The sequence below is a fragment of the Eumetopias jubatus genome, unplaced genomic scaffold (assembly GCF_037043125.1).
Source record: "Eumetopias jubatus isolate StellerSeaLion01/CBP00866 unplaced genomic scaffold, mEumJub1_p1.0 scaffold_10, whole genome shotgun sequence".
Classification (NCBI taxonomy): domain Eukaryota; kingdom Metazoa; phylum Chordata; class Mammalia; order Carnivora; family Otariidae; genus Eumetopias; species Eumetopias jubatus.
Genome location: NW_028274816.1, coordinates 84,159,987 through 84,187,237, shown reverse-complemented (window position 1 = coordinate 84,187,237; position 27,251 = coordinate 84,159,987). Strand labels below are relative to the sequence as shown.

At 51.4% G+C, this 27,251-nt stretch overlaps 1 protein-coding gene and 1 non-coding gene across 11 annotated transcripts in view; both read right to left on the bottom strand.

Moving 5' to 3' along the window:
* The window catches only part of CYTH1 (cytohesin 1), a 78,863-nt gene that overhangs the window by 7,742 nt on the left and 43,870 nt on the right, over positions 1–27,251 (bottom strand). For 7 of the 10 annotated variants that reach the window (XM_028112307.2, XM_028112301.2, XM_028112305.2 and 4 more), the window contains 9 exons: positions 12,927–13,009; positions 11,503–11,567; positions 9,919–9,985; positions 9,505–9,623; positions 9,144–9,224; positions 7,929–8,041; positions 6,860–7,008; positions 6,342–6,454; positions 1,110–1,188 (listed from right to left, as the gene is read on the bottom strand). In XM_028112307.2, the coding sequence (XP_027968108.2) occupies positions 1,110–1,188; positions 6,342–6,454; positions 6,860–7,008; positions 7,929–8,041; positions 9,144–9,224; positions 9,505–9,623; positions 9,919–9,985; positions 11,503–11,567; positions 12,927–13,009 (869 nt within the window). Of the gene's footprint in view, positions 1–1,109; positions 1,189–6,341; positions 6,455–6,859; positions 7,009–7,928; positions 8,042–9,143; positions 9,225–9,504; positions 9,624–9,918; positions 9,986–11,502; positions 11,568–12,926; positions 13,010–13,697; positions 13,791–13,859; positions 13,933–27,251 lie in introns of those variants that run through there. The other 3 variants (XM_028112308.2, XM_088028107.1, XM_028112300.2) reach the window with 3 other exon arrangements.
* On the bottom strand, positions 4,882–4,985 carry LOC114216341 (U6 spliceosomal RNA). The gene has a single exon (XR_003610763.1). It is a non-coding gene; the product is annotated as a U6 spliceosomal RNA (small nuclear RNA).

The following is a 27,251-nucleotide window of genomic DNA, read 5'->3' as shown; positions in this document are numbered from 1 at the left end:
TATCTTTGAGAAAAAGGCAAACTATGGGCCGGGCGGGGGTGGGAGGGGACAGAAAGGAACGTACTCGGCTGTTGACAGTGGCACTCTGGGGGCGAACGGTAGGAAAATTACTGAGTGTCATAATGAGCAGCCTGTGGCAGCGAGTAATCCCCACTCCCTGCGTGAGAGGCTACATCCGCACGGCGTCCGAGACGACGGAGCGCCACAGAGGACGGCCGCCTCGCCCAGGCACGTGCCGGTGCCCTGGTTCCTACCTAGGCTAGCGCCCCGGCCTCGCACTTATCGACCACGCCCCACCACGCTCTGCACTCGTCAGACACGGTCCTTCCGCGTCTCCACAGTCTCAGTAGGATCCGTGACTTTTACTCAGTGAAGACCTGAGCCCCACGCTGCCGAGCCCAACGGAGACACGAGAAAGGATCAAGTGACAGGTGGGCAGCCAGTGTGAAGCCGGCCGGCCGGGCCTGCTGGGCGCTGCCCCAGAGGGAGCTTCGATAAAGGTCTTACTTTATCAGTTTTATTCTCACAGGCACTTATTATGAAAGAGACTTACATGTAGCACCTATCTGTGGTGTGACTCCATTCCCGCTGAAAACCAACAGAACTTGTAGGGTTGAAGAAAACTTCAAACTCTGGGTAATTCCCAACTTCCTCCATTTCATTTAACTTCCTTCTCCTCTATTACGTCTTTCACCCCTGGGCTGCTTCTCCCGAATCCAGAAAACCGGAATGCTCCACATGGTGATTTTCATCCCCCTTTCAAGGGGTCACAGACTTTCTTGGCACCTGACCCACGTTCACTCTTTCCAGCCCGGCTCTAAACCCCATCTCTAATGCCGTGTGTAACGCCAGGCTGCTGCCTTCTCCTGGCCAGGCTTCTCTTGCCCCGGTCCAGAGCTGGATGGCGGCTGCCAGCCACCATGCCTTTGGCAGGACGCCCACGTCATCTTCAGGGCCCCCGACTCTGGGGTCTGTTCTAGCTCTTCCTGTTCACCTCAAGTCTCTTCCCAGCCCTCCCCGGGGCCTCCTCTAAGCACATCGGACTGGAGTCGTGCAGACACGGGGGCCTGGCCCACCCTCAGTCCCACAGTGGACCAGCAGATGCTCACCGTCGTATATTCAAAGTAGTAAAGGCAGTTGTCAGTCAGAATAAACCAGCGTCTTTTCCAAGTCTTGACCCTGCCACCTGCAGAGCAAACAGAGATGCATGTCGGACAGGAGCCAACCGGTCCGTGCAGGCTCCGTAACACAGAACCCTCCCTCAGAGAGCACGAGGGGCAGGGCACCCAGAGAACACTGAGACCATGGCAGAGTTTACACCAGTAACAAGACACAGAGCCCAAACAGAAGCACCTTTCACAGAGTGAAGGCCCGTGGTACAAGCCGAGCAAGCAAGTCAGGCGGCACCTGGAGATGGGCTGAGGGCAGTGGGGTGAGAGCATGGCGTGGGGGGGGGCACCCCGGGCACCAAGCACACGCAGTGCACACCTGACCGGGCTGGAGCGGCACCAGCAGGAGCTGCTGCTGTGGTGGAAGTGGGCCAACGGAAGAAGAAGAGGGGAGAGGGGCAGCCCCGGTCCCAGCTGCACTGTGAGGGCGCCCAGCCCAGGGCACATACATATGCAGGGCTTCATCAGACATGTTAACCCCTTCACAATCAGATCTAGAGTTTTCCTGGAATGTGGAACCCAAACCCCTGTGGTTTCCCCCTCTACCCCACCTTCCTGCTTAGAGTGCATTTCTATACTGGCTTTCAGGCCCTGGGCCAGTGTCCTACAAATGAAATTTCCCCAGAGTCCTGGATGAGACAAGGTGGAGTTCCTGCACAGGGGAGGAACCCACAAGTGAGCAGAAGAGCTCAGGAGCCTTTCCAAGCCTGGACTTCTCACCTGAGCTCTGAACACAATGAGCTATGGGAGGGGTCGCGGGCCAAAGGAGCATGGACAGTGGTGGCTGTGAGCCCCAAAGGGCCCCACCACCTCCCTGGTGAAGCAGCAATGCTGGGGCCGTGAAGCTATGCTTGGAAGGACAGCGGGGAGGGAGGCTTGGCTGTGGGCTGTTTCAGTGAAGTCACCTCCCGCCCCCTGCACGGCCGTGAGCCGAACCTTGTCTTCGTCTGCTTACATGGGGGCAAGGGGCAGCTTTCTGAATGTGAACCACACAGAAGTCATGCAAAGGCCTTCCCATGTTACGATATGCATGCCATTTTCTACGCACTTCTTACTACCTCGACAGTATATGCTCTTCTTGCTAAGACTTAACCTCCAGGGATTATCACTTGTCCGGTCTTCACCATGGGGTGCAGAGCTGGTATGACCTTAGTCATGCTTTCTCTCTCGTCCCTCAGCACAGGCAGCTGAGCCGAGAGCTCGGGCGTGCTGCCACGTGCTCACGCCGGGTCTCCTGATGGGACGCCATGGCTGGAGCACTGCACATAACATTACGGAGAGGGCGCACCCAGCACTGGTCCCAGCATCGAGCAGAAGGCTGGTTGGACTTTCCGGTCCCTTTTGTGGCTCTGTGTGGGGGCCTGAAGTCTCGGGGAGGTTAAGTGATCGATCATGAATTGCACAGACCTAGGGTACAGAGGCCTTTGCCGCCAGCATGCACCTGCTGCCCACCCGCAGAGGCCCTGTGCTAGGACTGCCCCCCACCAGCAGCAATTTGTTGGTTTATGTGAGCATGTGCCTCTGGTCCCTAAGGCCCTAGGGCATGAATTAAGAAAAAAACCACAGATGGAAATATGACATGCAAGTAGAAAATGGGAAAGGCTGGGCAGGATCAAAACAAATGAGGAAGAAAAAGAAGACAAGGAATATATTTAGAATTGGAGCCAATATGTTATGAAAAGGAACCCCCCCGCCCCCACTTCAGAGCCTTGAGAAATCAGCTCTTCTACCTCTTGGGCCTTCATCTCCACGCAGGGCTCGGTACACAGGACACCTCAACCCATGCTGACTCCCATGCGCTCCCCCCGCCCCAACAGGACCACCCGGGGGCCCCTGGGGCTTAGGAGGTCATGGAGGAGGGGTCAGATGCGAAAAAGAAAAAGGTGGAAGGAAATCTCGGAGGAAAAGCAAAGCTGGAAAGATCCCCTCCCTGATTACAAAAGCTTGATGACTCCCCCTGACAATTGGCTGTGTTACAGGGACCTCTGCCGTGAGAGGCATCACGGCGGTCCGGGGGGAGCATTTCCATGTTGAAAGAAACAGACATGAAACAAGCAGACAGACCAATGCGCGCACCTAGGACAGTCCCTGTGGAACTCACAGGACACCTCCCACCCCCGAGGCGAAGGCCAGGCGCCAGCTTCCCCAGCACCGCCAAGTCCCCAGAACGTGCTAACGACTGTGAGCACTGGGGCCCTTCTCTGCGTGCGGCTCTGCTCAAGTAACGCTGCAGCACACACCTGAGGAGTTCCTCCTCTAGGAACACGTAACCCCCAAATCAGCAAATGGACAGGAGATACCAACAACATAACTAAGAGGCCAATTTTGGGTTTTTAACAATATTCACTGAAAAAGAGGAGGGAATAAAACAAAACAGAACATGGAATACGGAGCTGAGGTCGTAATGCCCTCCCCTAATACCCAGGACTTCTGGGGTGGGCTTTTGGTCTTTGTCTCCCCACCTCCCCGCCAAACTCGGCATCCTTTGAGTTTAGGGGATGCCACTTCCCCGCTTCATGCAAAGGCAAATGTCCCAAGCTGTCTCATTTACTTCTTGTCCTGGCGTGCTTTCTGAGCAGGGCATATTAGAAGCACGTGGCGCTGGGAAGTCAGACCCTCCTTCTCTTCCTCCTCTTCAGAAATTACTGTAATTCACAGCTGTGGTCAATTTGAATGCAACACATACAGAATATGCCTGGCCAATCTTTCCAAGAGAAAATTCAGTGAATACTTTCTCTGTTTTTATAAACCCACTCTTAGTATGTTTTCTTGCGTGACCGCATTCAGTGAAGTTTAAATTACCCCACGGCCTGGTGCCTAGCTGTCTGATGCACTACGCACTAGTCCTAAAGGGAAACATGGACCCCTGATCCTGACCAGTTCCCTAGGGACTGTACAATAAGTTAGAAGCAGCAGTAACACTACCACCAGCAATTAAAAAACAAAATAACCAAAAATAACAAAATAAGAAAACGCTGCAGCAAGTACAGTGGCCTTGGCAGAGCGAGCGAGCAGGTTGGGGGGATTACATACCTCCTGGAGTTTGGGGCAAGGAAAAGGAGAGCCAAAATCATGGAAACATACAAATGAGGGAGAAAAGAAAATTAAAACAAAGAAATTAAACCAAACTCCTTAATCTTAAAGTGCAACGTATTAGTCATTCACATCTGCCCTGGGGAAGCCAAACATAAAATCACTAAGCGGGGCAAACGCCACTGTATGGCATGTGAATGGGGGAGCCCGTTTCACCCGCCACACACCACCTGGTGAAGGCGGGCTCTGCGGCACTCCCGAAAACCTGGCCCCAAATATGCCGCAGATCCATGCTCACAAAGCTAATGTTTATTGGTCTATCCAGAATCCAGAGCTAAGAGAGGAAAATTTTGGGGGAAAATTTAATGTCTTTCTGCAGATGGCTGTCACTTTTTAAGGTGTGTGTAAGAATTCACACACATATTCCCATGAATACATACGTACACATGTGTGCACACGAGAATACACATTCTTACGGCTATATGCATACACGGACATACACACACAACTGCAGATGGCTGGAAGCCTGCCTTCTGCAGCACGTAAGTACACAGGGGTGATCCTAAGTGGCTACAATGAAAACACAGTATGAAGAGTTAGGGGTTTGGAGGAGCTTTAGAAAAGGTAATGCAATGACCTAAAAACAAGTCCCACATTTTGTTAATTTTTTTTTCCTTTTAAAAATATGGGATGCCTCATGAATTTACATGTCATCCTGGTATAAGAGCCAAGATAATCTCTGCACTGTTCTAATTTTAGCATCTGGGCTGTCAAAGCTAACACTGAGCATTAGCATTTAAACAAATTTCACTGGAGGGGAAGTAAATCTAAACTTCGATGTACTTTTTAAATTTCCAGTGGTTTTCCTTTCAGCTCGATCCATCTGGCAGGAAAGGTGCAGGGCAGGCTGGCTGGCTCTGGGGTTAGCAATTTTAGAAGCTTCACTTCAAGGATTCTACTGGCTTAAAGGCCTGAGAAATGTTGACCATCTCAAGAGCTAAGTCAAAACTCCCATTGGGGAAGTGGTGCTTTCAGAATTCACGAATTAAGTCATTATATATAAACACGAGGACTTGGGATATGCTTTTTAAAGGACATATAAATCCTACTGCTACCTGAACTCATCAGAAATTAAAACAGACTCCATTTCAGCACTTCTCAGAGGCTTCAGTCATCGCCAAGAGAGGAATGACTTCTAATTTCACCAGGCCTAGTAGCCGAAATGGTAGAGGGGGAATCATTCTAACGAGCACCTCCTGGTGATGAGGGAATCAAAAGGCAAGGCCGAAGAAAAGAGAGGAATGTATCCTCTCAGGGCCAAAAAAGTGCTCATTATGTCCAGGGGCTCTCTCAGTGTTCTGGAACAATTAATGAAATAATCACATCCGGGCACAAATGTCATGAAAACCCTACTTTTCCTCTTGGTTACTCTATCACCTCCAGGAATGACCACAAATCTCAGCAACATAACCTCACTTTTGGCAGAGGGAAGAGGAATATTTTAAAAAAATTTTTCTGAATGAACAAAATCATTAAAGTGGCTGATCTGGGTTGGAAAGCAGGTTGGGCGGGGCGGGGTGGGGGACCACTGCCCGAGAATGAGTAAGAGCGCTGTGGGTCGCATTGCAGCCAAGGGCTCAGGTTTGCCATGCATTCTGCCTGTGGGGAGCCAGATGCAGCAGGAAGTGATGATGCACTGGGGTGGGGGAGGCGGGAGCACCAGATACAAATCTGTGTGATGGGAAGTAGAGAGATGGACACGGCTGGCCACCCTCCCCGGGACGGAGAGGGCAGAGAAAGGAAAGGGACCAGGTTCTTCGGGAACTGCCTTGAAACAAAACCTGGCCAATCAATTCCAGAGTAAAAAAGTGGAGCGCAAACCCATGGGAGCAGTGTTTATGCAGAGCGAATCTGTACCCAACACTATCTCTATATCCCAAGGGGGCACTGACTGTGCATTTACTTCCTTTCCCGAGATGGATCTCGTGAGAACACTAGCAGTTTGTACCAAAGTCTCTCCATAGTGCCTCCTATAACCAACCCCCACTCTCCCGCAGTGCATGTACATGCGAGTGCGTGCACACATCCTTTCTTTCTCAGTTTCTGTGCCAGGAGCCCTAACCCAGAGTGCATTACTTACCAAGTTTCAATAACCAGCCTTCCCGGTCTGGGTTGAAGAAAGTGTGAGTGAGGTCATTCCCATCATCTTCTGGGATTTTAAAGGGTTCGTTTTTTATGCTCTCATACAGATTCTGGGATAAAAGATGACATTGCATGTCTCTGGTTCTAGAAATATCTCTTCTCCCTCCCCCTTTCTCTTCATTCATTCAATAAGCATCGGTTATGTGCCATGCATTTGTCAGGCACTGCGAACAGAAGAACATGACCAGTTCTGCCTTCAGGCAGCTCTCAGAGACAAAATAAATAAGGCACCTAATGGATAATTAAGAAAGAAAAGAAAGCAGCCTGACTTGCACTCACGCTTTTAGTTTCAGACTTAGAAGCCACTTTCCCCTCCTGATTCCCTCGCTGGGCCTCACTACCAATTTCTTAATGGAAGTCACACAGTTAAATGAGTTTTATGAGCAGACACTCGGTGGAGCATACGTCTCTCTCCTGCCTCGAGTTCACCATCTCCTGGCTTAGAGCGAGCTCACCCGGAGCAGCTCCTCAGGCAGGTCTCCCCCATCGTTGATGCCGCGATTCATGGCGATGAACCTCTCCACGGTGGGCTTATCTTTGACATTGGGGTTGTGCAGGCTGGTGTTCAACATGATGATGGCAAACGAGAGGACGTAACAAGTGTCTGAAGAGAAAAGCGCAAAGAGGATCAGAAGCATCCCCCAGAAGGACCAAGAAACGTCTGACGACATCCAGACTAAAAGCCATGCTCTCAAAAGGAGGAGGCAAATCCACAGGTCTGGGTGCCCTCCAAATGAAAGCTATATACTGCAAACTAAAAAGAGCAAGGCACAAAGAAGTGCATCAAGTGTTCAAAACTTAAGGCTGATTATATTTCAGATTGCAAAGGAGACCACAGACACCCACACCCCAATCTGAAAAACAACACAATGTATAAAAAAGAAAATACAAAATACCTATAATCCCACTACCTGGTAACAACTTACTTTGCTTTACTACACAAATGTGCAGCACATCACAAATGTACTCACAGATGCATATTCTTAACAAAATTGGCATCAAAACAGATAGTTTTGAATCCTGCTTTTCTGCTGACCTTATTAGCATTTTTCCCATGTCAATAAAGCCTCTTTTTTAAACACATTTTTATTTTTTAAATTCTTTCACAAAATTGGAATATGGCAGACACACAAGTGTGTGCGCGTGCATTGTACATAACTCCGCGCTCCCCGCCGTAAATGTGCTTAGCACCCGCCAGCACGCAGCGTGACTACAGCAATTATTAACTGCTCCTAAGCTGTACTTGCCAAACTTCCACTTGCAAGGTAAGTGAGCCACAGAGACGAAGAGCATGACTTTTAATAGGTGCACATTGCCTACGTCTCAGCTACTCCAACTTACATTCCCACCCCCTTATTCCTACTCCCTGGACTTCTGGAACATTCCCGACTTTTTACTATCATAGCTACCATTTAACTCAATGTTCTTGGCATGAACCTAGGCCCTGTTGTTTTGGAAACTACCTAGTGCCCAGAAAGACTCGTGTGAAAGGCTGACCGTCAGCGGGGCACGCGGCCGCCCTACCTGTGGACTGGAACACCCCAATATTACACTGGCAATAGCGCTGGGCAAACGCTTCCATCATCCGGTCAATCTTCTGGGCCTCCCCTGGCAGCCGGAAGCTCCACAGGAACTGCCTAAGTAATGAGGACAGGTGTGTGTCACTGGGCTGGGGCTCGGAGGCACCACTCACTCCTCCGGGAACAGGTGCTACACTCCCGTGGGTTTTAATACAAAAGGGCAAAAGGGGACCCACTGGCATAGGGCTTCTCATCCCGCAGCTCTGCACAGGTGCAAGCTTACAGTTCTACATCACGGTTCTCTTAGTCAAAGGCAAAGTTTTAAGAAAACGTGAAAAATTAAGATTTTTCCCATATAAGAGAATGGTTCTCCTCAGATGAATACACAAGACTGAAATAGAAATAATGCTGAGGTTAATGAGCTCCCATCTCCAGAAAACAAATGAGGTGGCCGAAAAAGAGAAAATTTTTCTATCAGAAGATTCACAATTGATCCCTTTAAGTCAAAGAGAGACCCATGGCCAATAGGTCTCACTGTGCTTTACTTTCATCTATCCAAACAGCAACACAAAAGTTGATGCTGTTGACACCCCCAGCAGCGAGGTCACCGAGGAGCAGTGTCTCAAAAGATTTAGTAAAAACGGGGGCACCCGGACGGTTCAGTTGGTTGGGCATCTTGGTTTTGGCTCATGGGTCACAAGATGGAGTCCCACCTAGGGCTCCACGCTCAGTGCAGAGTCTGCTTGGGATTCTCATTCCCTCTCCCACCACCCCTCCCCTGCCTTTGCACGTGTGTGTGCGTGAGTGTGCACTCTCTCTCAAATAAATAAATCTTGAAAAAAGAAAAGATTTAATAAAAAATGAAAATTTACTCTCCTTCTGAGATGAAGTGAACAGCTACTGACTTCCTATTCTAGGGCAGGGGATTAAAGGGCCTTCTAAACTGGAAATTAGAAAAAATTGCAAAATTTAAACATTCACCAATTTCCCAATGAAATTTCCCAAATGAAATACATGAAGAAGAGTTTTGCAAAATTTGCCTTCAGGATGCGGTGTCATTCTGTTCTATTTAACCATCCAACCCTCCCGGTCACAGGCTCTTCAGGATGTCCAACAGAGCCCCCAAAATATCCTTTCACCAAAAAGCCACAGAGGACAGACGCAGCCTCAGAGACCGGCCTCTCCCACCTTCCAGGGCACCCTCCCCAAACGCACTCACCGTAGCGCCTGGACAAGGTTAAGGTCAGTGAACTCATGTAACTCCACAAATGCATGAAGAACCTGGATATTAAACTCGTCTCTAGCAGGAAAAACAAAAGATGGGGTGGGGGGGGAGCGGAAGTCAGACACCGAGCCTGAGAATCCAAGCCGTCCAGCCCCAGCCAGGCCCTTTCCACGCTGAGTTCCACGGTCCCGCCGCCTCCACACCCAGTGAGGAGGAAGCCCACGTCCCTCTGTCCCCATGCCTCTGTAACACCAGCCACTGTTCCCCCGCGCTCAGCCGCTTCAGGACAGAGCTCTCTTCGGGGACAGGGAGCATTCTGGCACTCCTGACCAAGCCGCATCCCCCGAGGCCTTACCTCTCCCCCAGGTAGTCACCAATGGCGGTTTTGTTAAGGCCTTCCCCTTTGTACAAGAACTGGGCAATGTCTTCACAAGTATTCTTCAGCAGATCATTCTCTATTAAGAACTGGATCCCCTAGAAGACACAACAAGGATGCCAATGACACTCACCCTGGTGACCTCCAGGAAGGAGGGGAAAGGGCATAGGAAGGACGGGTGTGGGAATCTAGATGCGCAGGAGTATCTAATAAATACTGGGCAACGGACATGCAGGGTCAGGGGAGTCCCAGCTGGGGAGGGGCTGAGGACGTGACAATGGGATGTGTGCTCGACGGAAGGGCCGGAGCCGTGACGGACAGCACCGGGCTCCAGCTGAGGCCGCAGTCACCCCATCTTAGAGCCGAGGGCTCCAGCACCACCCTCTCACTCACCTTTTTAGGGTCCATGTTAAACTTTTTCCTGCCCATGGCTACCTGTTTGTTCCTCTGCATGTTTTTCCTGAAAAGCAACCACCACAGCCATGTCAGTCCTCCAGGCAGTCGGGAGGCTGGGAGAGACGGATGTCATTCCCACCTGCACCCACTGACTTGTAGGGGGTCTCAAAAGCACTATCAGGAGAGCGCGGGCATACTTAGGCTACGTGTGGAAGGTCAGCTGAAATCCTAACCCCAGCCCCACGTCCATTTGTTCCTTCTACCCCAGGGATTTTAACATGATTTTTTAAAAAACTTTATCCAGGTATCATGCACATATCACATAATAGACCCATTTTAATGGTACATCTGAACGATTTTTAGGAAGCTTATGAAGTTGTGCAGCCATCACCGTGATCAGGTTTAGAACATTTTTACCACCCAGCAAGGGTGTGCTGCATGAGCGAGAGGCTGCCCGCCCTGTGCCCGCCGGCCAGCATGCCAGTAAGTGCTGCCGGCCACGGCATGGGCACATGTGGCACACGACGAGAAGGTGCCACGCCGGGTCCCAGCGGCCACGCCGGCTCACCAACACCAGGGACCCCAGGCCCACTCTTAGTTCTGGGCTGTCTTCTTATCACCGAGTTGCATGTGTTCTTTACATAGATATTCTGGATACCAGCCCTTTTTCAGACACACTACTGCAAATGTTTCTCCTTGTCTGTGGCTCACCTGCCTATTTCTTTTCATAGTATCTTTAAGAGCAGAAGTTTTAAATTCTGATAAACTCCAATGTAACCATTGCTTTAAAGCTACAATGTTTTTAAATGTAAAGTTAAGAAAGCTATAATCCCAAACTGACAATAGAAAGCCTGGAAGTGATGAGCTGGCCATTTTCGGTAGACCGCGCAGCTTCACTAATCTCTAATGGCACCGCCCACACCCACTTAAAATAACAAACTCAAATGGTCTTAGGAAGCCAGACTGGGGACTTAGGCTTAGAAAAATACAGACATGTAGTTGAGTTAGAAACAGCCCAGTTAGTGCATTAAGTACTTAGAAAACGGTCTGGGAACCCCATTCAAAACTAAACTCTGGAGGTCGCTGATGCTTCACGCCGTTACCCTGCCAACAGTCCTCGTCACGTTGCACTACAATGCCCATGTCCACGCTCTGCTCCCAAGTCTAGGGGAGGCACAAGCAAGCCCCCTGTGGCCCCCAGACACAGCTGGGCGATCCAGCCTTCAAAAATGGTGCGAGCAGCGTTAAGCTTTTCCTTGACACAAAGGAAAAGCACAAACTCTGAAACGCAAACACCGTGGATAGCAGAGGAAAGAAACACCAGTTCACACAGTCATTTAAGGGCTGTTTCAGGTTTTGGGGGCCTTCGGAGTTCTCTGGTTCAACGTCTGCAATAATGTGAGAGGCCCTCACCTGCTGGAGCCCCTGCACTGACGGGGGGAGGACAGAAAACATGGTGACGCGTGTGCTTGCTAGGGACCGAGGACAGAAAGTGCTCCCTCCGTTCACAGGCCGCAAGCACAGGCCGGTGCTTGGCGAGGTTGCAGCCACACCACCCAGCGACCAGCTGGACAGACTCACCTTTCTTCTGTGGACCCGAGGTTTTCAATTTCATTAGCTACCTCTGCTATCTCATCCTTGAGCCTCTACAAAACAGACAGTCCAGAATTACCAGGAGGGGCCGAAGCAAGTGAGAGGAGCCCCTCTAACAGCTCACATAACTCCCTCCATCCAAAAATAAGATAAAATAAACCAAAATGAAATAAAATAAGACAAACCAGAAAAAAAAATCTTTAACATTTGGAAAATTCATTTATTCGACAAATATTTATTGCGCTCCTACCAGATAGTACACATTCCAGGGAATCCACAGGTAAAAAAGGTAGCTCCTGACTTCAAGGAGTTTATGTCTAGGGAAGCTTTATAATCACAGACACTATGTAAGATACGTATTTTTCCACTGAAAGGTGGCTGCCTCGATCGGTCGATCAGAGCATCTCGGCAGCCTGCGAAGCGAGTGTGCTTGAAGAGTCAGGATGAATGAATGACCCACACACCCAGCCTGCCAGGCCAGAGGCGCTTGGGCTGGGACAACACTGCCGCCCAGCGGCGGGCAACGGGAACATCCAACCCAAGCTCCAGCCTACACCCCCGCCCTGCCACAGGTGGGCAAACCCTCCGAATGGACAGTCCCGGTGAAGGGGGCTTCGCGTGAAGAACTGCTAAGATTTCCTAGCATTTGCCAGTGAAATAGGAATCAAAGAATTAGTGCAAATGATCAAATCATACTGAAGCCAACACTGGAGCAAGTCTTTCCACAGTCTGCAGCTTTGGGGTTCCAGGGTATGTCCCCTCCCTCCCCTCCCTCCCCTCCCCACCCCCGAGCTCCCAAATGTTTTACAAAGAATTCTACGAGAATAACATCTGCTGCCCCAAGGGCTAAAATAATCCAACCAATGGCTTCTATGACTTATGTCCTACAAAGCTTCGCAGTTACGCAAAAACATCTTCGAAACACTGATGAAACAGCGCTCGCTGGTGAAGCATCTCTAGGGAACAGGGCCTCATTTAACCCTGACAGCAACCTACCAACAGGTGCTGTCATTCTTATCTCACAGCTGAAGAGGCTGAAGTTCAAAGAATCCTTTTAGCTGAGATCACTCCTCTGGGAAGAGGCAGAGCCAGGACCGGACGTGGGTCTAGCTTAACCCGAAGCCCGCGTTCCAAGCACCTGAGCCCTCACCCATGCCCCACTCGGCAGTGAGAACCCTGCTTGGGAGTCAGGGGGCCTAGGGTCACCTTGTTCTGACAAGTGACCGACTGGGTGAGGGCTTCACAAACCAGCCAGCCTCAGCTTCCCTCTTCTCACCGGTGAAACCAAGGTGACTGTCAGGAACTACACTCTGCTCAGAGCTGGGCTAGGGTCCACCCAGCAGATGTCACGAGGAGGCTCTGCAGAACAGGACGTCCGTCACACTGCACCCGTCACCGCTGTGACCGCCTACCTGAATGTCAGCCAGTAGCTCCTGCTTTCTCCGCCGGATGTTCTCCAGTTCCTGACGCTCCTCTACAGTCAGGTCACTGGGCACTACAGGAAAGGAGGGAAAAGTTACTAAGAAAGCTTTACCTCACCAAAAATAAACAGACTCCAGAGACCACGAAAGGACAAGGACACCACGGAAGAAACCAGAAGCCCACTTTGGAAATGGGGACAGCTCTGGCCCCCATTCTCCCTCAGCTTCACCAAAGGAAGAAAGCACCCTGCTCACAGAGAAAAGCTCGCTGAAGGAGCACTTGCCATGGAAACAAGAGAGAACAGGCAGCCTGAGGTCGGACGAGGCTGGCCAGGGATAAGAGGGCACTGTCAGCTGAGCCCTGGCTGTCTTCAGCCCTGACGGCGGGGACACTTCAGGCCCCCCCGGTGAGCCCGTGTCTCGCAGCCTCAGCCCCCTCACTGGACCCCCGCCCCTGACCGGAACCCACTTCCACGACTCCCTGAAAGTGGGGAGGGGGTGGTACTTGCAGAACAACATGAACACTTTGTGCCATTTCTGGAGGGGGAGGGGACAGACTAGACATGGACAGAGAAAAAAATCTAGAAGGATATACCCCAACTGAGCACTTAGCTCTAAGGACTGGGTTACGGAGACTCTGCTCTCTGCTTTACACGGTTCTGACTATGTTTTCACGAGCTCATCCTGAGAACAGAGTCACTGAGTTCCCGGTCACAGTTCCCACCACGAGGCACGTCCCCCTCCGAGGCTGCACCTCCTCACCTGTAAGAACAGGGGCTTGGGACAACAGCCCCCTCAGAGGACCCTTCTGAACGTGCTGGGCAAAACCACGCGGTCAAAGGGGAACACAAGCACTCGTGTCTGGAAAACCGGGGCTCAAATCTGGGCTCCAACCCGCCACACACCACGTAGGGGCGGCCTTACACAAGTCAGCCCATCCGGGCCCCGCGTCATCAGCAGAAAAGCAGGCACACACCACCGCAGGCTGGTGTACGGTCGGAGTCCACCAGAGAAAGTGCCTCAGAGCCCACCTGGGGCTTCACGGGAGCTGCAAACTGTTGGGTCCTGTTTCCTTCTGGGCAAAAGCGAAAGGCACCGGTGTGGCCGGACGGAAGGGGCAGCACAAGGATGCTTCTAGACTCGGCAGGGGCCCGCACGAGTTAGAACCGCACCGTGAGATATGGCGGCCACCAAGCACCTGAAACGTGACCAGGCCAGATTGAGGTGGACTGTATGTATAAAATACACGCCAGACTTTATTCGAAAAGGTAAAATATCTCCTTAATAATATTTTATGTTGATTACACATTGAACTCATTACTTGATAAATAAAATATACTATTTTAATTGATCTCACGTGGGCTATGACAAAGTAACGCTGCATTTTGTGGCTCAGACTACATTTCTACTAGACAGCATGGACCTGGGACAACAGCTCTGCTTGAAAGTGCAGGACCCACAGCTCTCCTTCTGTGACACTGAGACTTTACTGCATTCAGAGACCAGTTACTCGCCCCAGATATTTCATAAAAATCATGGAAGACAACAACAGTGTAGAAACAACAGACAGTGAGGTCTACGGCACAGGTAAACTACCCCCATTAGATCAGCTGGCTTTTTCACATGGGCTGCACACCCGGCACGGAGCCCAACGCGGGGCTTGAAGCCACAGCCCTGAGCCCCAGACCTGAGCCGAGACCAAGAGTTGGACACTCAACCGACTAAGCCACCCAGGTGCCCCTAACTTTTCTTTTTTTTACCCAGCGTTCCCCCGACCCTCCTCTAGAAAACTGTCTTTTAAACTTCCCCAAGATGCACTAAAAAAATGCATTTGCTATCACGACCCGATCTTCTCCATACACAACAGCACCAGAAATGTACCTTCTTCATGTGACAGCCACTGACATTTTCTATCATTCTACCCTTCGTTTTCTTCACAGTGGCTGTGAAGGTGTCCCAGCCTAACTCAGGCTCTGAGTCCTACAGTAGGAAGCACCAACGTCAGAGGCTGGAGGGTTCCGGCGGACGACGGAAAGCCAGCCCAGGTCACCTTCTGACAGTGACCTCACTGCATCACTGGGAACTCAAGGGCTGCCTGAGCAGCTGGGCCAGTGACAAGTCAGCTCTAGTTAGAGCGAACGCCACTCTGAGAAACAACACAGACTCCGTTCTCGAGAAAAGCACACACACTTAAAGGAGTTTATTCCAGTTTTTCCGGATTTCACAGAGCAGATTTTCTAGTCCATGAAGACTAGAAGATCCCTTTCAGAAATAATTTCCTCAGGTTCTAGGAGACAAATATTCATTCTAACATAACATGGTTTTGAAAATTTGAGGCAAAAGTTCATTTTTAATAGCTGTTCCATGGGGGAGAATAACCAGGCTGTGCTTGTGAAGCCAGAGACGGCTTAACCAGACCAACGCGTCCCTACCCAAGCGGAGGCGAGACTAAGGCCCTCGGAATGAGGCTGATGAAAAACAGACCCAGCACGTAGAAAATTTACATCTCAAGACTTGCTGTGCGCCCCGAGAAACCAATGTTTCTCATTCCAGATTGGGAAATCTCTCTGGTTGCTTTCTTTCGAGAACCTCAGCACCCACCCAGTCCAGGTTAGCATTCACACATGACCATTCTTCGAGGTCACTATCCAGTTTCTGTGTTACAAGTTCAGAACGTACAGCCGGGCAGCCGATCCTCCACCTGCCAAGATACTATTTTAGAAACAGTAAAGGAACTTTTTAAAAGCTATAAACCTACAACATCAAAAAGTCCAGGGAGAGGACCGACTGGCAGAAGAGATTTCAACTAACTTCTGGGACAGACAGAGCAGAGTGTCAACTCCTCCTGGAAGGCAAACTCTGCGGGCGCAGGGGCCTCAGGTGCCCATCACGGCCGTGTCTGCAGAGCCCGGCACGGTGCCTGACACAGCATAGGCTGTGAATGTCTGTGCCCTCGGCCTAACAAAACAACTGAGCGGGCAGCTGAGCCGGGAGACCTGGTACTGCCCTTACAGCAAAGTCGGTTCACACCCAGCCAGACGAAAGCAGAGCCTCACTACACACGAGGTCCGCCCCACACACGGAGCTCCCATTTAACCTACTATCCATTGCATCTTTCTTACACCCACAGAGATGGCGGAACCTACAGGCCAAATGAGAACCAGCAAGGAAGGGAACAGAAAACCCACCCTGGAGCAGAACTAAAGAAAACTTCAAAAGAACAGAAAACTCTGGAAAAGGGACAGTTAAACAATATACTCCTGGAAATTAAGCCTATTTTTGTCCGTCGGCCTCCCCCTATCAAAAAGGGGTTAAAAGATAAAGGTGAGGCACCTGCAGGATAAAGAGCAAAAAAGACTTGAAGACAGAAGCAGAAATGGACTCACTCAGGAAAACAGTCATTGTAAAAATTCAGAAGTTGGAGAATTCAAGATGACCCTAAGGCCTCCGTGAGCAGGAAGAGAAAGGAGGCGGCCGGCGCAACAGGGGACTGGGAGACAGGGGAGCGGCTTTCGAGGGTCTAAATAAAAATGACTTCGACCCTAGAATTAATTCACAGTCATTGTGGAGGACAAAACAGAATCATTGCAGGCACAGGAGGACTCAAAGTTTAGCTCCTTCAGGAGGAGGAAGATGCGCGCCCAAGGACGGGGAAGGAGCAGCCCCGGGAGCCCGAGAACACACACGCTCTTGTGCGTGGACAGGAAGCCGACCAGCCGCCCGCAAGCAGCTCATCCCAGCGAAGGAATGGGAAGACAACGGAGATGTATTTATAATATGCGGAGGCACCACGGGGCCTTCTCTCAACAAAATAAAGAGGATCACTGGAAACAGAGCAACAACTGAAGGGCATCATGAGCCAGCCCCCGCCGACAGCGTTCAGGGGAGGCGAGAGAGCAGAGTGCACTGGTCAGTGCTGGGAATGGCTCCCGAGAGAGCTCCAGGCTGAGCAGCAAGTACATCCTTGTAGGTGCTGTGCACGCTTGTCAACTTCTAGAGTCAACCTGCAGACGCAGCATGAAGGCTAATCTCAATCACGCCTTATCGTTGGTGAAGGCCAGAGCCAGGGAGCAAACGGAAAGGTTGGGGGGGGGTTCCCACGGCACCTGCTTACAAAAGCAGGGACAGAAGTAAAAGATCAATGAACAAGAAAATGAAATTGTAAATATGCGTATGGAAGTTCCAAAAGTGAAAACAAAGGCTAAAACTGATAAACCATCAAAAATGGACAGCAAGAGTGTGAAGGAGAATGATGTGACGTGGAAGAGGTCAAGAGACCATCTCCAACTTGATAAAATCATCAGTGGGATGAGAATATTAATATGCACTTGGCAGCATCTACCACAAGATAAAAGCCAGAAAAAGTTAATTACTAGCGGTTGCTTCTGGGGAATGGGTCTGGGAATAGAGAGATGGGTCCTAGGAATACCTGTTTTAAAAAAAATACACGTAGGTACTACTGCATTTTTTAAAGAGATTTTATTTATTTATTTATTTGAAAGACAGAGAGTGCGCACAAGAGAGCCTGAGGTGGGGCCGGGCAGAGGGAGAGGGAGAAGCAGGCTCCCCGCTGAGCAGGGGGCCCAGGGCGCCAGGACCAGGACCTGAGCCCTCCAGGTGCCCCAGTAGTACTGCACTTTTAAAATGAAAAATAAAAATGTTCATCTATGGTTCCTAGAAAAGACAGGCCTTCTACGTCCTGGCGGTCAGAAGGAGGCAGCGGCTGGCTAATTTGCAGTGAGAATAAACAAGACGTGTATTCACAAATGCTTCAATGCGGTCTCCTGACATTAACCACAGGATCTCTAAACCCCCGCTGCATTCCACCCTTAGCCACCTTAAATCACGGCGCTGCTTGCCTTAGGGTTCAGCAAACCATCTGAGAACTTCTTTTAAAGAAGGGCAGGTTTCCATCTCACCTTTCTAGAGTTCTTCCCTGAGACCAGGAAAAATCCAGCACCCTAACACACATACCTACCGTGCTTAAACTCATGGAGGTAAGGTCACCTCGTCACTTCAAGCCCTCACTCGCACTGCCCAGGAGGAAAGTAAATGCCATGGAGAAAATGCTTCACTTCACTTAACAGCAGAAAGAATCAAAACCGTGGCTGGAGAGGGAGAGGGGTGAGCGACCCCCAGGATCCCAGGATCAGGCAGGCCGAGGCCGGGGCAGGAAGGGAAGGCACAGCTGCGCGCACCCCCCCCCCCCACTCCCCGCGTGCCTGAAAAAGCAGCCTGGGCCCCAGGAAGGGCACGTACCAGTGCCGTGGCTTTCGCTCGAAGCCATGAGGGTTAAACTGCAGAAGCTCGGCTGATGGGCCAGATGGCAAAGAAACAAACAACTCCCCCCTCCCCCGGCTGCCACGCGCTGCAGCCACGCTTCTGTGCCAGGAAGCCGGCTAGGCCCCCTTCTCCCGAAAAGAATGGCAACCAGGGAGGCAGCAGCCCCAGTACAAAAGATGGGGAGCAGAGTGCCTGGGGGTCTAGAGGCCTCAGGAATTCTCCTGCAAAGGTTAATTTACAAGGTGTCCCCCTTCCAGCAAGGGGGCCAGTCCAGTCCCTCCTCAGTCCCTTGCAGGGGTTCCACTTCAATGGACGGGATCAGAGTGCGGACAAGGGACCATTGTGCTCAGCTGTGAATAGAAAAGCCACACAAGGGAAGCTTCCATTTATTTCTTTATTTAAATGTTGCTCTGCAGATTTTACCAGTCGGCAGAAGCCCAGAGCTGAAATGTGCTCCATCCAGCACATACAAAGGAGGACTGTCTTAAAGGGACAGCTCCCATAAACAAGCACATGGCGGCAATCAAGCTCCGCTCAGCTGCTCCCCTTTCGGCCGCTCCCCACCCCCACCCCCCACCCCCAGCAGCCAGGAGCAGGTGCCCAGCGATCCGCCATGAAGTTCAATCGAAAAAGCAGTTCTTCTGAGAGCAGTTTCTGCTCAGCAGGAACACAGGCAGCCGCCTGCCAAAATGGACCACTCAGTCCTACATCCCCGGGAGTGTTAAAGATGTGCTTTAGGACCAAGACACCACTCTCAGAGGTCATCGAGCAATACCAGGTCCCTCTGCCTAGCTCTAAAACACACCACTTGCCTTGTTTTTCCAACCATAATCATCAACCATCGCCCTTTTTATATATAGCCCCTGCCTTTCAGTGGATAAGAGGGGTCCAAATTTAAACCAGCACAGGAGGGAAATGTTTTAAGAAGTGAGGTCAGGAATCTAGAAAGGTCCTTCCTTTCCCCCACTCCTGGAGAAGGTAAACAGACAGGAGAGAACACCCTAGTCCAAGTTCCCACCCGGGCCAGGGAGGGCATCAGTGTCCAGACACTCTCCTGGCTCTCCGGTGTACCGGTACCAGAGGTACCCTGTGGAATAAGCAAGGCCAAACCCTTTACAGACGTGTATGTTTTATGAAACTGAAAACACACAGCCTCAGACACCTAACTGTAAGCCCCAGCTGAAATAGAAGCAGCAGTGGCAAAGTAAAGTACCAGGCTTTCTTATACCCTCTCTAGAAACTGCTACCAGCTCTAGAGAGAACACAGCTATTTACAAACAGCTTTCGGGCTCAAGAGTGCAAATCTGGGAAACTGTTTGGGAGTGAAGTCCAGAGACTTAAAGGTCAAAGGGCCTGCATTTACCAACCTTGTACTTGTGCAGATCCTACCAGTTAGATGCCTCAAGCTGCCCCACCCTATGGGGGTGAGTCATCTGGTCTCCCAGGAAATCCCAGTGACTTACAATGTGAAAGATTCAAGAGACTAGACAGAACTCAGGCGTTGGAGACCAACATTTAGCAAACTTCCACAAAACTCTCCATTCCAAGCTGACGTTGGTATACCTGGAGGATAAGGACGCAACCAACATCCACAGCATCTCTCAGGTAAAGGGCAACACAGGGATATGGAAAACAAACAGCTGTAATGACTAAGGAACTGCAAGGAAAGCCTCAGATTCAGAGACAGGCCTCAGGACAGCCAGCATGACCAGAGGGCAAGGCAGGGAAAACAAGAGCTCACAGACAGGACCAAAGCCCGAAACTCGGTGGCACCATGAGCCAACAGTGCCTACGATCACGTCCGACCTTTATACAAAGTCTGCAAACTTTAGAAAACCAATGACTTTTCCTTCCTCCTAAGTCAAGACCATGGCAATCCTTTCTAAAACTGAATACAGTATTATTCCACCTCGAGAAGGAAGGAAAGCCTGACGCCTGCTACAGCACAGATGAAGCTTGAGGACAGCATGCTCAGTGAAATCAGCCGGTCATAAAAGGCCACATGCTGTAGGATTCCACTCCTGTGAGGTCCCCAGAGCACCCAAATTCCAGAGACACAGAGTAGGACGGAGGCTGCTAGGGGCTGGGGGTAGGGAGCTGGGGAGGTGGTGCTGACTGGGGATGGAGTTTCCGTTTTACAAGATGGAAACTTCTGAAGACTGGTTGCACAACACTGTGAATATCCATAACGCTACTGAACCGTATGCTTAAAATGATAAATTTTATTTTGCATGTACTTTACCATAATTAAAAATAAACTAAACATACAAAAAGTTAATAGCAGTATCTTGACTTCCTGATTTCTGCTTACTGTACTCGTCTCCCCTGACACAAAGCATCTCACCACCAATTTATGGCCTAGGAGATTTTATTTTTTAAAAGATTTATTTATTTATTAGAGAGACAGGTGGGGAGAAAGTGGAGGGAGCGGCAGAGGGAGAGACAGTCTCAACCAGACTCTGAGCTGAGTGCAGGGCTCAATCTCATGACCCTGAGATCACGATCTGAGCCGAAACCAAGAAGCTCAACTGACGGAGCCAGCCACCCAGGCGACCCCGCCTCGATTTTAAAGGAATTTGCGTACAAATCGTGGACCAGAAAGAGTGAAATGCTAGTGAAATTAGCATGTGGCTCCCATAACTGATATTCAACACAGAGAAGCCAGAGGCTCCTTCTAGCAAACTGCCAACGCGAAAATTTACTCTTCCAGTTTAAATTCTTTCCATATAAAAGCCACCCAGTCTCCTACTTAGGAGGAAAGACAGCTACATTAATGATTTTATTACCATTTTCTGCATCTTTAAGAAAAACTCTGTTCTCACCTCAGTCTTGGAGCCGGCTCATCTAACCACTGCCTGAATGACTCAAGCCTCCTTAGTCCAGAGGAGAAGCTACCTGGGGTTGGGGGCGGGAGGGGGGACACCTGCTGGGGGCTTTCCTCGCCTAGGTAGTTCTGGGGTCTCAGGCCAACCACCACCTCACGCTGCCCCAAATGGAATGGGCCTGTCAACATCACAGCCCTTCTCAAATGAGAGAACACGTATGATACAGCCCCACAGATGCCCAGCCGGCTCAGTCGGTGGGTGATCTCAGGACTGTGAGTCTGAGCCCCACGCTGGGTATAGAGATTACTTAAAAATAAAAGCTTTATTAAAAAAAAAAACAAAAACAACCCAAACAGCCCCATAAACTGTTTTAGAAAAAACAAGGTATTCTATCATCTTACCTTACACACAGAAGGGAACTGACACATTTTATCTAATAAATCCTAAAACTCCAGCAGTAACCAGCCAACCAAAGGGAAATGAGGTCGTAGTAAAAGGGACAAAGTCATAATATTCTATCCTAAAAGTTTGATTTAGAAAAACAAAATTAACACCTGCTTTCAATTAAAGGTAAAAAACTAGAAAACAATCGTTTAAAAACCCTCTCTACCTTTTCTAAAGCCTGGCAGTGGTAAGATCTGATCCAGCTGCAGTTTTGCAGCAGGATTCTTCCTGGCATTCAGACTTCCAGTCTCTGTCTGCAAAGCTGTTTTTGGAAAGGATCACAGGAACGGAAAGCAAGAGCTGGAAGCAGCTCAACAGGGGAGAACCATTTTCTCGCCTGGCCTCCTTGAGACGGAGGCAGAGTGCTCAGCTCTCGGGGAAAGCCTGGGAATTCCCTACCCCACCAGACAGACCAAGTCATCTGTGCTTGCCCCCCTTTCTCCTGAGGGAAGGGACTCCAGACCCCCCTCCCCCAGCTGCAGTCACCCTCCGCTCCCTCCCGCCGCACAGCTGTGCGGCCACACCCCTTTCAGTCCAGAACAGGGGCTGGGGGGGGGGGGGGAGTAAGTCAGTTCTCTCTCACTTCACCTGTTCCTAAAACCTATTTGTATGCCTGCTCTTCGTAAAACCCTTCATTTTTTGGCACACTAAACCATTCTCGGTCCGTCTAATCACGGGAATGGGCCCCTAGGATCAAATGAAATGTGCAATTCCAACTCCTTTTCTGGGCGTATTGCTGGAAGGAGGGCTACCCAAACCCAGGAATGGTTCCAAAGTACTCAAACAGAAACTCACGGGGTGGGTCCAGAGGGGAGAGGATCGCCCTGAGTCTGTCTCTCTGCTTCCTGCTGTCACTGAAGCAGGGCCACCAAAATTGGTGATCGGCTTGTTCCCAAACCTCAGGCCTAGAAGAAACCACACTGAATATTTGAACATCTACCTCCAAGGAGCCAGTGGAAAAACCCTAGGAGGAGAGAACAGAACGCAAAACCACAAGGCAGTCATGCAGAGAGCCAGCCGCTGCGCGCACCTGCTCGGCGGCGCGCACCCGCTCGGTGGCGCGCACGGTGGACAGGCTGGCAGCAAAGCATAATAGAGCGGGGTCCGCATACTCTGCAGGATGCTCTCCACGCACCATCCACCCGGCCTCTTACCCAAGGCGTGTCCCCTCTCCTGCAGCCCCCGTCAAAGCCTGGGAAGCTGGCAGCTCTCCGCTTCAGAGGCCATGGTGGGCTGACACGGCGACCGCACCGTCCCAGGCTCCCGGGTGCCCCCACTGCCCCAGGTGGACGGAGGGATGGAGCAAGCACAGCATGTGTGCCGGCACAGCCAGGGCAGAGGAGGCAGCGAGGAAACAAAAGCCAAGTGGAAACCGAGGGTGGAGAGGGCGCCGAGCCTGGCGGGGACAGAGATGGCCGCAGAGCTGCCGCCCGGCTGACACTTGGCTGTGCCGCTCAGCTCAGCTCCTCGCAGGCGTATTTCCATGAATGCAATCACAGCCGGCCCCTCCTACTACCCCCCACGCGGCCTCCCAGGGGAGGGGTGCACTGTCGCCTGCAGACTGCACTTGCTTTTTTCCCACCCCGGGAAGCAGACGGCGGATGGCGGCTGTACGGGGAGGGTGTTAACCCTTCCTTTAGGTGCCCTCTCAGTACTGAGTGGATAAGCCACGGGGCTGGCCCACGGGGGGAGGCTGTTCCATCACGCTCGGCGCTGGGCCACCCCCTCCTCTTGCTCTGCACCCCAGGAGCAGGCGGTGATGCTGACCAGGCTGCACCGGAGCTCTGGGGCCCCGCGTCTCCACACAGGTGTGTTCCGGCCTTTCTAGCAGAGGGCTGGCCTCCCACTTGGTCACCAGAGGCGGCAACATCACATTCCAGCACATTCTGGTTAGGAGGAGCTCAGTGGGCTGATCTCGGGACAATACCATAAGGTGGCCGGTGACAAGAAACCTCACTGCGGCCCCAGAGCAGCGACTCCCAGCTCAGAGGGCCCAGGGACAAGCCAAGGGTACCGTTAGACACACAGACTTGGCCCCCCAGACCCCAGGACGTGGGTTCCATGTTAGATCGGAACATGCGGCTGCCTTTGACGAGTAAGGGAGGAGACATAAGGTTCTAAAAGCAAGTGCCGAACAGGCACAGAGGAAAAAGAGAAGAGAGACCGTGACACCAGATCAGGGCTCTCTGACCCCAGCACAGCTGACCTTCCGGTGGGTCACTCTCCGTCACAGGGGCGTCCTGGCAAAGCAGGATGTGGAGCTGAGAGCCCCCACCACCTCACCTCCAGATGTGACAACCAAAAGTGTCTCCAGACACTGCCAGATGTCCCCTGGAAGGCAAAGCTGCCTTGCTTAAAAACCACTGCTCCAGATAAACAACAATAAACAACAAAGGAGAAAACAAACATCCCCACGCCCTCCCCTGACTTCCAGTCTTCAGTCCTGAGGCAGCTGCTGAGAGGAGGCACCCCTGCAAGGCCTGGCCCCAGCCCACCCCTCGCTGTGCTAACACGGGCTCCGAGCCCTGGGGATCCCTGGTCACAGGATGGGGTCACCAGACCTCACCCAAATATCCCAACCCTGTGGCGCCAGCCTACGTCTTTGAAGAAACAGCCCTAATGTGAACAATTTGATTTTTGTGTCAAAGCGGCAGTTCTCATCTGTAGGAATCATACCAGGTCTATGAGAAAGAAACCTTGAAATTATTTATGAACTCTTTGTTTTAGGCTGCAAAAGGAAACCAGCTTTCAACGGAGGCGCAGACTGCGAGTCCCCACCTAACACACTCCCGCCATCTAGTAAGCCACCCCGCTCCCACCCGCCCGCCGGGGGAGGGGCCCCTGGCACCACAAGAATTCTCACTCCCAGCCTCTCTTCACTTCCTCCTTGTGTTTAGGGGCTCATCCTCACCATCCCTCAGGAGCCACCACTCACAGGAAGACTCCGGGGCCACGGTGGCCAGGCTCCCCTCCCAGCTTTACACGAGCTGACCATCACCTCAACATCTCAATCCGCGCTGCCTCTCTCTGTCTGCTCGTGCGGTTTACCATCTGGCGATGCGCTGTCCTACCACCGGTCTCATCTGTCCAGCAATATCTCCTACTGTAAGTGTAAAACCAGGGCTGTGTCCCCTGCTCTGAGGCAACATTACTGGGTTTTACAGAAATACACACACAGCAGGGATTTACAGATCCCAGCAGGTGACTGCTGACCTCTCACCTCCTGTGCAACACTCAGGCAGAATGCACCAGGCTCACTGCGCCTCGCTTTACCACACCCTTTACCAACTACTGAGCAATCAGAGGATCTACAGCTGGGCTTTACCTGCAGTGTGGGAACCTGGGCAAAGGTTCAGCTTGAATCCGGGCCGTAGGCGGCTGGGAGCAAAGCCCACAATAGTCAATTCTCAGCACAGACAATACGACCCAAGACGTGAGCAGACAAGAAGTGAGAGGAAAAAGCTACCAGCAGAAAGTCTGCACTGTGGCCTTCCTCGTGTATAAAGAAGACAGATGCTAAAATAAATAGCCCCATAATCAAGCTCATGAAATCACAGTGATCAAACACAAAGACCATTTGCAGGCTAGCTAGTCATCTCAGGAAATCCACCAAGAGAGAGAATAAAAGTTTTTAAAAATGGTTTTCTCAGACTGTTGTAAATTCAACAATCTTAAAAAAAAAAAAAAAAGCGTACCACCCATAAACGAGGCACCCTATTAGTTACTGTAGAAGATACAGAGATGGTTAAGACACAGTTTCAGCCCCCAAAGAGCTTCCATGCTACTATTCCCTTCGAAGGGAAAAGCATCAGGCAGGTCCATGCGAGGACACTGGCGTCAGGTTCTGGCCACGTACCAGAGGGCTCCACACAGGAGCCGAGGCTGGAGCCTGCTCTGAAGGTTGGAGCCAGCAAGGAGAGGGCACTCCAGGCTGGGGAGAGTGACAGTCGCACAGGGGAAGGGGGAGAACACTCTGGAGAGGTGGGGAGAAGCTGGAGCCACACTGTGTCCTCTGACTCTGACATGAAGACCTCTGGATTCTGCCCCTCCCACTGGCTCCCAGTGGCTCCCAGCTCCTACCAGCACGCTGGGTGTGACAGCGCTCCTGCACAGAGCTCACATCCTGCCCTGCTCCCTCCCTTGAGGCCTCAGGCACACAGAGCCAGCCCCCCGGACCGGACCCTGCAGGACCCTCCACCAAGTGCGCAGGGGGAGTCTGCAGCACTTCCTCTATTTGAGCCATAACTTCTGAGGTGGAGATAAATTCAGATCTTTGAATTCATCAAGGGCGCAAGCGTGCTAATCCTCGGCATGAGGCACTGCCAGCCCCAGTGGACCTGGGCAAAGGCCCCACGCACCAGCACCCATAACGGGCAGAGAGCCTGGTTCTCAATCCCCCCTTCTTGTCACATGGCAACTGAGGCACAGACCTCTAACAGTTGTACTCCATTCCTGACACTTAAACGTGCTTAATTTTTCTTTAGTAAAAGCTAGAAGCATAAATACTTCTTGCAAGAGGCAAAGACTGACATCTGTTCCCATGGAGAAGGGCCTGAAGATCTCTTGAGAGAGCAGTTTCTCCTCTAACCGCAAAGCAGAAAAACCTGGCTCCCAGAACCAGACACTGACCCTTATCGGAGCTGCCCAGGGTCCAGAGAAGGTTTTCTGCAGTCTGAGAGAAGCTGAGGAGGGCCTGGAGGCACCGGCCTGGGCACCCACCTTCTGCATCCCGGCCGGTCGTGGCGGCCACTCACGGGCAGGGCGAAGCTGGGGCAGGCACAGAGGGCCCAGCCGCGGGAACGGGGGCACCCTCCCAGCGCCAGCGCAGGCCCAGGGCTGTATGCGCTCTGTTCTGAGAGGCTGCTCTCGGGGTCCTCCACCATCTGCCCTTGCAGAGGGCATGGCCGAGTGGGGAGCAGGGCTGCAGGGAGGACAGCAATGAGGCAGCAGCAGGGGGTGGACCAAAGCTCAGTGCCACGTTCTCTGCCCTTCAAGACCCCGGGGGGCACTTCTCCTTCTCCAAAATGAGCTTGGGAGGCGACGTGATCCATAAGGGAGTGGTGGGTGTGGCTGTGAATTCCTGACACCAGGAAGGTCTCTGGTGGCCTTCCTCCAGTACAAACAGATCCTCACCTCTTGGCTGTTATCCTGGAGGGTATGTTGTGATTGGTTTCTCTGGACAAATGCCCTTCTACCCCCAAACCCTCAGAGCCAGCACGTGCCCTGCCAGCCTCTCACACGGGCAGGACAGAGTCACCAGGAAAACAAAGGGAGACCTGAGCAGAGGTGGGAAGACCCCAGCAGGAGAGGTCTCTCAGTGTATACGTCACAGGTCCTAAAAATAATACATCACCAACAAGATTTTTACAGAAATGATACAAATGAAGTGATAATAAAGTTCTTATGAAAAAGTTTATATATGGATAGTCCGGAAAAGTATGAAGGAGAAAAAAGGTGACGTGAGGGAGTCACTCCTGGAGACTGATGCGCGAGGCTCGGTGACGGGAGACAGCACAAGGGACGCTCGAGAGATGCTGACCCACCTGGTGGCGCTTCAGGTCACATGGTCTCAGGAAGTACAGACACACAAATATAAAGAAAGGTGGGATTTTCAGCCCATGGTGGTGGGGCAATAAGCCAGCAAGCCACTTGGGGGAAGACTAAGCTGAATGCCTACCTTATTTATATCAACATAAATTCTAGGTGAATCACAGATTTTAATGTAGAGAAAGAAACCATCAAAATTCTAGGGGCGCCTGGGTGG